The sequence below is a fragment of the Oncorhynchus nerka genome, linkage group LG14 (assembly GCF_034236695.1).
Source record: "Oncorhynchus nerka isolate Pitt River linkage group LG14, Oner_Uvic_2.0, whole genome shotgun sequence".
Classification (NCBI taxonomy): domain Eukaryota; kingdom Metazoa; phylum Chordata; class Actinopteri; order Salmoniformes; family Salmonidae; genus Oncorhynchus; species Oncorhynchus nerka.
The window spans coordinates 41,276,543-41,285,492 of NC_088409.1; the positions used below are offsets into that span (position 1 = coordinate 41,276,543).

General features: G+C 40.0%; 1 protein-coding gene across 3 annotated transcripts; it reads right to left on the minus strand.

Annotated features, from left to right (window-relative positions):
• Nucleotides 1-765: 765 nt before the first annotated feature.
• LOC115141098 (uncharacterized) lies at nt 766-8,412 on the minus strand. 3 transcript variants are annotated; one of them, XM_029679715.2, is made up of 10 exons: nt 7,910-8,412; nt 7,382-7,787; nt 7,205-7,301; nt 6,790-6,867; nt 5,394-5,681; nt 5,126-5,222; nt 3,271-4,192; nt 3,055-3,124; nt 2,632-2,806; nt 766-1,767 (listed from the first exon to the last, which is right to left on the minus strand). In XM_029679715.2, exons 3-10 carry the CDS (start codon nt 7,251-7,253, stop codon nt 1,614-1,616), a joined length of 1,833 nt encoding a protein of 610 aa, XP_029535575.1. In that variant the 5' UTR covers nt 7,254-7,301; nt 7,382-7,787; nt 7,910-8,412; the 3' UTR covers nt 766-1,613. The 3 variants fall into 3 exon arrangements, with proteins under 3 accessions (XP_029535575.1, XP_029535576.1, XP_029535574.1); XM_029679716.2 differs by lacking the exon at nt 6,790-6,867 and having other exon boundaries at nt 7,910-8,410; XM_029679714.2 differs by lacking the exons at nt 7,205-7,301; nt 7,382-7,787; nt 7,910-8,412 and having other exon boundaries at nt 6,115-6,832.
• Between the last annotated feature and the right edge of the window lie 538 nt (nt 8,413-8,950).

Consider the following 8,950-nt stretch of genomic DNA (forward strand, 5'->3'; position numbering starts at 1 on the left):
GTTACCATTATAAAAAGTGAGTCCAGGAACCTGGCAACGTTGTTGTGCAGGATGGTCTTTCTTGCCCATTCCATCAGTGTCTTGTCCATTGCCTTATTGCGTAATTTGTGGTACTTCTTGAAAGGCTGCACAGCTTTGCAGCTCTCACATATTTTAGAAGCACAATTTAACAACTTTTTGCAGTTGTCACACACCTTCTTCGTTGAGCCATGAGTTCTATTGGTTAAATTTGATAAAGAATGAACAAAGAAACAAACAGAAACATGTCAAGGAGAGCACGAGTAGTACATTTGATTTGACAAACAGTAGATGCAGTCAAAATGACCTCTTGAACAGGTACCCAGAGTGTCGCCTATTACAATCAACTAGATTGGGTGAGTTTTGAGCATAGCCTCCCCACTCACTATTAATCCCATTCAAGTGCATTTTTTTTTTTTTTAAATAACCTACTCAGCAGCAGAGCGCACACATCAAATACAGGTTGAATGAATTGGGGATTAATTGAGATTTTATTGATTTAAGGCCAATTGTATTTAAACTTGAACATTTTACTGTTTTTAAGGCGCGAAATTGATTGGCTACCAGTCAGAGAAAAACACTGCACTGTAAGTAGACAAATTCCATTCCTCAAGCTAGATTGGCAATGGCAAAATGCAGTTTCATCCAAAAGAGGAAGTTTTATCACAAATAAATAATATTGAAAAAGATAACAGCTTAAGCCCCCATGCAGTCTTTGTAATTCTATTTTTAAATCATCACCATATGTATAACAAATCACTGTGTTTATTTAATGAAAATAACTTACAACATATTCAACGTATGTTTAACCATTTAGCACCAATTTGTAAGTCGCTCTGGATAAGAGCGTCTGCTAAATGACTTAAATGTAAATGTATTTCCCTGAGCCTCCTTCGGCCCTTAAAATGCTCAGTTTGATCATGTGGGCGTTAGGAAACACATTTGAATATACATTATTTACATATACAGATCTGATTGGCTGACAGAATGGTCTAGAGCCAACCCCCTTACCCATATGAACAATCATTGGTCTATTATAATCAGATCACATTGCGACATAATGAGGTGGGCCAAAAGTTCCATCCCAACTGAACAGGCTGAAATTCCAGCCAATTTTCAAACAGCTCTTACACAACAAAGGGCATAATTTTCACAATTTCTCAGTTTTATTACAACCTCATCGTGTGGAAATATATCTTTTTTTAAAAGCAGGAAAATCAAGTTCATCTGCACTGCCCCTTTCACACTGTAGTGAAATGGGAACTCGTTCCGAACAAAACAGAATTTATCACACTGATTTAGTTTACAATAACTCTACAAAACATCTTAAATCTGTCAACAAAAAAAACACTTCCGGTAATCATTTAGAACATCATTATAACAAAAGTTATACAATCACGTTTCCCCATCACAGACAGGGCCAGCCAACAGAAACATAGGACAAATATTCCAAGATGCATATCATGATAGATCTCAATTGCAATCTGTAGTGGTGATTGATTGATACTAAACAAGAGCAACATTACAACATTTGAAGCTATTCATCATGTATGTGCGTCCTTGTTTGTGTGTTTGCATCTCCTATGAAACGGTTTCTACCATTCAAATTCAGTCAGGTCTTTGAGGAAGGTGGCAACTGCATCGGTCTTCCTTTGCACAACTCTTCCAGTCCTGCGGCTCACCCCGGCTTCTGAATCAAGGTATGAAGAGCATTTGGTTCCTTCATTTGGGTTGATCCCTACTAGAAACCTAAACAGTCAACATGGAAGAGTTAGTGAATCCAAGCATTGCTTTCACAATTCTTTCAATTTGGGTTGCAAAGCTACCGGTAATTTACTAATCTACCAGAATCTTCAGTAGTTTTGGTAATTAAGAGAAAATGTATGGCAATCTATTGCAACTTTGGTCATTTATATTTGAATAACTTAAACCATATGTATTCATATATAGTATTATTTATTTATTTTTTACATCTGTGTCCATATTGTCCATGAGTTTCTAGTAGATAGACTATAAGGTTCAAGGGAAAATAGCCTAATTAATGAAAAAAAATCTAATTAACGTTGGCATTATTTTCAATTAACTCTGCAACTCTTCCAACTATTTACTTTTTTTTTTTTTTTTACAACTGCCAGCAGTTTGACACCAAACATGGACAACAAATGCATACTGACATAGTAAAATAAATAAGTGAAAAAGATAACGGATACTTCATGCTGAAACCCATTAAAAATGGTATTCACTAAATTGATGGATTATATTTAGGATGCTTTAAAACTGTGTTTTTCTATTTTAAAATCATCTTCTTTAATTATTTCATATATGTACATGTGATAAGGCCACACAGAGGGCCAGAGATAATTACAGACACCTGTGATAATCTGAGGTACCCAAAAGGGCCACTGTATGTATTGTAATAGATTATATAAAATCCTTGAAAGATACAAAAAATCTGGTAGTTTACTGGTAAACTAACGTTTCCAGTAATATACCCTTCCTTTGCAACACTAAGTAAGTCTCTCAAAACTGAGATAAGCAAAAACTAAATTAAATTTAACTGCAAGGCATGCAAGACAAATGTAAGTGCTGGATTAATAAATGCTCAATACTTGCCTCTGAATAAGCTCCAGTGTTGCTGAGGCTGCCTCCTGGTACTCTGTATTGAACACGTAGAAACAGCCGAAGAGCACAGAGAGGGCAGCAGCAAAGTCGGACTGATTTTCCAAAACACAGACCACTCTCCCCTCGAGCGACACCATCCATTTAGATGAAGCCAGCAGGGAACTCCCTGAAGTATACAGCAATAATGATTGTGTTACACAATATATTTCCTAACATAGGCCTACACAATATATTACTGTTCCACCACAATTAAATATTACTGTATTTAGGCTAGAATTCATCTTATTGTTCTATTCAGCGTTAACATTATGTAGTTAAGTACCAGTATGTATTTCTGGTGGTTTATCTAGCCCCACCGTGGACATAATCTGAGTTATGAATATCTCCAGTCCATTCACAAAATGTTGTCATTACCAAGCATGATAAGTCTTGGAGTGGCCGGCAAATGCAACTGAGCCTCTACATCCATCTGGGTGTCATTCACCTACATTAAACACAAAAAGAAGGTTGTTGAATCCTGATATGATCAATCATGTGTGTAAAAGCACAGTATAATGTATATAGTCCCAGTGTGAAACAATCAGAATACAATGTTTTTTTATTTGAATAAAATCACACACAATAACTTACATCAGCCAAGAGGAAGAGAGAGTCCTCTTTCTCTCTGAAGTGGGATAGCACCAGAAGAATGGCAGCACAGGCTGTGAGGTCCTTGTTGTTTCCACTGAGGTCACCTTCAATGTCATTGAGGAGACTTTGGATGCCTCTCCTCCAGTTGGGTTTCTGACTTCGGAAGAAATTGACAATGGTCTTTCCCTTGCTCAGCAGAGCGCCACTGAGGCAGCTGTTGATCTCAACTCCAGTGAGCATGTGGAAGTGGGCACAGAGCCATCTCTTGGTAAAAAGAAAAGGCCATTGTTCCTTGACGTCACCGATGCTTGGGGCTGGCCATGCATTGATCATGTGGCGTTGGTTAATGTACGTAAGCCTCATTAATTCATCCACATCTCCCCTGTCCACACCTCTGGGGCCTGCACTGTTGAAAATGGTGGCCATAATCTGTCTCTTGTTTTCCAGGGACTCAGGAGTCTCTCCTTCCGGAAGGTCCTGTGGGTGCCAGTTGATGCACCCATAACTGTCCACTTTTGTTCTTGCTGTTTTGGCTTGTCTGTTGCTGTGTTCCCCTTTTTTGCACGTCTTGGGTCTGCGTATTCTATTTTCAGTGTTCCGGTTCACATGCTCCACTCTTGTCTTTATTTGGGTGAGCAAGGAGGAGTACCTTCTACTAAGCAGTTCCCCTTCTTTTGACAGGTCTGCAAAGCTCTCTGGATATTCTGCAACTATGGCTTTGGCTATTTCTGCACATACTTTCTTGTTGGGGTTGAGGCAGTGTACACGCATTGCATCAACGGTGATCCTCACCATCAGCCGCCTATCTGCCGCCTCGACTCTTTGTCCCTCTGCAATGGCTCGCCTGAGGCTTTCAGGCGTCTGCTGCCAAGGGACATGAAAGTTGCTGATCCAATCCTCATCATCATCCTCCTCCTCCTCCCTAAAAAGCAATACCAATTGCATGGGATAAATTGATGGTTGCTTGTGTGGCAAGTATTCACAGTGCTATACAAAGCCAATATGTTATTATATGTTTATTTTTTGTCTGGGCCAAGATGATTTGGTACCTCCAATGCATCCTGGTAGAGAATTATTGACAATGATGATGGGAGGCTCTTGTAACAGTCCATTTTCTTTCAAATTTGACCATTTGTCATGTCCTCATTAGCAACAAGGTGGATCATTTTGTACTGGTCTTTCACTGTTGATAGTCCAAGAATAGGTGTCAGAGTCTCTTTGATAGGAATCTACTGACAGAAGCGTATCCTGCCTGTAGCATCGGAACCAAGACATCTGAGCTGAATTGGCTTAACATAGTGTCCGGTTAGACTATAAACCTTTTCACAGACCTTTTGTGATAATCAATGATATTTTCAAATATTCTCCCGACAGAGAAGCACTATTGATTTTAACACAATTGTTGTCATTTAGCAGACGCTCTTATCCAGAGCGACTTAAAATCGACAGATTTTTCACCTAGTCAGCTCGGGGATTTGAACCAGCGACCTTTCGGTTAGTGGCCCAACGCTCTTAACTGTAAATATGTCTTTATGTGAAGTACAGTAATATAACAGGAAGCTTTATATTACTGTACTGTTTTCCCACCTTGAATTTTTTTTCTCCAAAATTGTAATGTAATCTGTGTTACACTGCAAAACACATTGAGAGTATTTTACTATGGATTTGTCTTTCACAGCACAGATAAATAAAAAAATAACCAACAACCCAAAATCCAGACCAGTCAAAGCACTAAAATATGCTAAACATGTCAGAAATATTGCATGCTCCATGTTTTGCAAGACAACTTAACTAAATTGAATGGCCATTTAAGTGAAATTGTGGACACCCAGACTGTGTGGATGAAAGGTCATACCGGCATTTTGCCCTCTCCTTGTAGGCCCGCAACTTCTCAGGGTCAGCACGGATTCTCTCTCTGTATTGCCGCTGTGTCTCTGCGCTTGACAGCCTCCCTGATGTCAAGAGACAATAGAACCGTATTGTTATTACCATGAACTGCATAGCAGACAGTTGTTTTTAAACCCATAAGACCCCTTACAACTTTTACAATCCCCTCACCATTCCACTATAAAAACACAACATCAACAAACAGAAAAGGACAGAGACAAGACACACAAGCGTACTTTTCACATGCTCTGTCAATGTCTCCTCAGACTGTTCTGAACGTCTATCTCCTGGACTCTGGCTACCAGCAACAGAAGACGTTCCATCAGACTCTTTCCCAAAGACGTGCATCGGGCCTAAGCCCTCCTGTTGTTCTGCAATACTCTCCTCACTCATCTCCCATTTGATGTAGAAGGACCCAGTGTCAGCAGGCTCCTCTTTTATCACTGGGCTGGTGACTGGAATGGCTGATGGGGACTGGCCTCTGGCTCGCTCTGCTGAAAGCCCAGGAGTCCCTGCATTGAGACCTGGGATTGAAACAAATACATGATATCTAAAGCACAAACTGGTCACAAACTAGCCAGGTTTGAGCATAGACATGTTCAAGTTGCCTTTACCAGCAGGGCGGTGAAAATGAACAAGATTACAAAAAGATGTCTCATCATAGGCGTTGCCATGTTAAATGGGGCAGTACCCAGTACACAATAATAATCTGCAGAGCATATACTGAGACAAATTGGATTGTTAGCTACATGACCTCATGTACCGGATTTGTCTCAGTACTGGTACTGGCAACAGCATTACTTTAGCATACGGGAATATCAACTACGAATACACTCATCCTCATAACATAGTGTCTATAATGATGTACACACTGACATTTATGCACCGGTGACTTGAGTGGGAATGTACAGTATTATGAACTACTGATAACCAAGCAATCGGGAGAGAGCTACTTACTGGGGAAATCCATTCTCCAATCATTTTCGCTTGCCACCTCGTTCTCATTGCACATGGGTTTCCCAAAATCTCTTTCTGGTGAAAGTGCAGACAATTCAAAGGATAGGCCTACTCGAAATGTTGTTAATTCGTCTTCAGCTTTTTTAAGCTTATATTTAAGGGTTTCATTTTCTTTGTCCCTCTCTGCCACCTTCCTTTCATATTCCAGTATTTTGGTACTGTTCATATTGTAAATAACATCCATGACAGTATTTACCGCAGTTCTGATAGCATGTTCCACTGCACGAGCGTTTTCTTCGTTATGTAAACAGGAATTCATTGCTCTACTTGGGAGATTATTATTATTTATTTTTTAACTCACCCGCACAATCTAACGTTGACAAGTTTGCTAAATTGGCCAAGTCACAGAGTGAAGCAGCTGATAACTAGCTAACCCTTTTGTCTGTGGCACTGTAACGTAAACATTACTAGCTAGCTCAGCTGGCTAAACAGTCAGCAGCCAACAACTTTACCGATGCGTGCGTCAGTTTGTAACCCTTCAGTGACAATATTATCAAAAAGAGAAAGCGAACGAAAACGTGGTATTTCAAAGGCATTCACACTTGTATAAAATATTCAGAAGAAAATTAATTTGACATGTTTTAGAGAGCAACTGTATTACATCTCAACGTTTACCTCGCAGTTCACTTCCGCCGCGCCAATCGCGCGCGTCGCGTGTCAAATGTATTTGGGGTGGCTCAATCACAGCACCGTCTAGTGGTAAATCAGTGAACAAAAGCAAATGGTGTACAATGTGAATTAATTTACCGACATTTCCAAAAAAAAAACATAGAACATTAACAGCCCGAACCAATTCATTGAATAACTGGATCATTACAATATGATACAGAAATCATCCTCTCAAACACCAAAGGAAATATCAACAAATATGATCCCAAATCCCAATCTTTGTTTGGCAGCCTAAACTCATCTGTGCAGACCTCATCTGTGCAGATTAATTTAATTCAAGTTAACGTCAATATTCTCATCAAGACTATATAGAAGGTGGACACCCAGACTGTGGTAGTGAAAGGTATAGTAACCTATTTACCTGCGTCGTTCCTTCTCCTTGTAGGCCCGGAACTTCTCAGGGTCAGCATGGACTCTCTCTCTGAACCTCCTCTGTGTCTCTGCGTTTGACAGCCTCCCTGAGACAATAGAACCATATTGTCATTGGCATGATCCTCTTAAACTTGAATTTTTTTTAATCATAATTTCACATGCATACTTTTCAGATGCCTGGTCGGTCTCTCCCCATACTCATGTCCACTCTGGCTACCAGTTCCGTCTCTTTGCCTGGTTGGAGTTCCACCCGTCTGCTGGGCTTCGTACTCTTTTCCCAGGATGTGTATCAGGCCTAGGCCCTCCCGTTCCTCCCCAATACCCTCCTCACTCATCTCCCATTTAATGTAGAATGTCTCAATGTCAGAGGGCTCCTCTTTTATCACTGGTCTGGTGACTGGACTGGGTGATGGGGACTGGCCTCTGGTTAGCTCTGCTAAAAACCGCGACTCTTCTTCAGAATGGGAAATAGGGTTCTGTTGATGGGACATATAAATAGTTGATGCCCCAGTGGGAAGAGATGTGTCTTTGCACTGGGAAAAAAACCTGTGGAGGAGTCCTTCCACCGTGACCTGTGATCAAAACAAAGATATTTGGACAAAAGTAGGGGTTGGTAAGTGCATGTCAAAGAGCTAAACATTGGAATAAAAACAATCAGGACAATACTCACAGGGGAAATCTATTCTCCACTCACCTCGTTTTCATTGCAAATTGATTTCCCTCTTTGCATTTCTGGTGAAAGTGCATAAGTGCTTGACCTGACTTGATGACATTCATTTCCAGAAAATTCAATCGAGCCTCGCAATGCTGTGACCTCACGTTTTGCGGTTGTAACTTTTCGTTGCAGCGTTTCGTTTTATTTGTCCTTCTTAGTCAACTTACTTTGATATTCCTGTATTTTGGCACTGTTGATACTAGAAATAACACTCACAATAGTATGTATCTCTGTTCTAAATGCATGTTCGACTGCTCGAGCGTCGTCTTCATTTTGTAAAACAGATAACATTGCTATACTATGGAAATAAAAAAATGTTTTTTATGAAACATGAAAGCCGGGCACTAAAGACTGCATGTGCACCAAGCAGTGCTAGACGACAGCTTCTAGCACAAGTGATGAGATAACAACAAATTGGTAAGATAACGAACCGGAGGTATTTCACAGGAACACGTTAATACCAGAGAAAATAATACATTAAAGAGAACAGACACAGTTCATGTTAATTATCTCCAAACACCATTCACTTCCGCATGTATTAGGTCTGTTAAAGGTGATAGCGAAGTCACAGCGTCGGCTAGTGGTAGCTAACTCAATTAAGAATGATTTTGTTTCAAGTTTTAATGTCACATGCACAAGTACAGTGAAATGCCTTTCTTGCCAACTCAAACCCCAACAATGCAATAATCAATAACAATGTATCACTAGAAAGGAACACACGATAAATAATAATAAGAAATATGAAATACACAATACACAATAAAGTAAGTAAGTAGGCATACTATATACAGGAAATATTTTAAAAGTCAGTTCCAATACCATGCATGTGCAGGGACACTGGAGTGATGGAGGTAGATATGTGAAGGGGGGCTAGGCAACGGGATATAAGATAGACAGAGTAGCAGCAGCTTGCATGTGAGTTGGTGTGCGGGTTGTGTAGAGTCAGTATAAATGTATGTGCATATTGTGTGTGATGTGTGAGTTTGTTGGGCTCTGTGAGTGTGCATAGAAACAGTGCAA

Excerpts from the sequence above, each read along its gene's own strand:
- LOC115141098 (XM_029679714.2), bottom strand. The coding sequence starts at position 6,433 with ATGAATTCCTGTTTACATAACGAAGAAAACGCTCGTGCAGTGGAACAT. Across the intron at positions 4,193-5,125 it reads AAGGAGAGGGCAAAATGCCG|GGAGGAGGAGGAGGATGATG; the intron begins GTATGACCTTTC and ends ATTGCTTTTTAG. Across the intron at positions 2,807-3,054 it reads TCCAAGACTTATCATGCTTG|GGAGTTCCCTGCTGGCTTCA; the intron begins GTAATGACAACA and ends TGTATACTTCAG.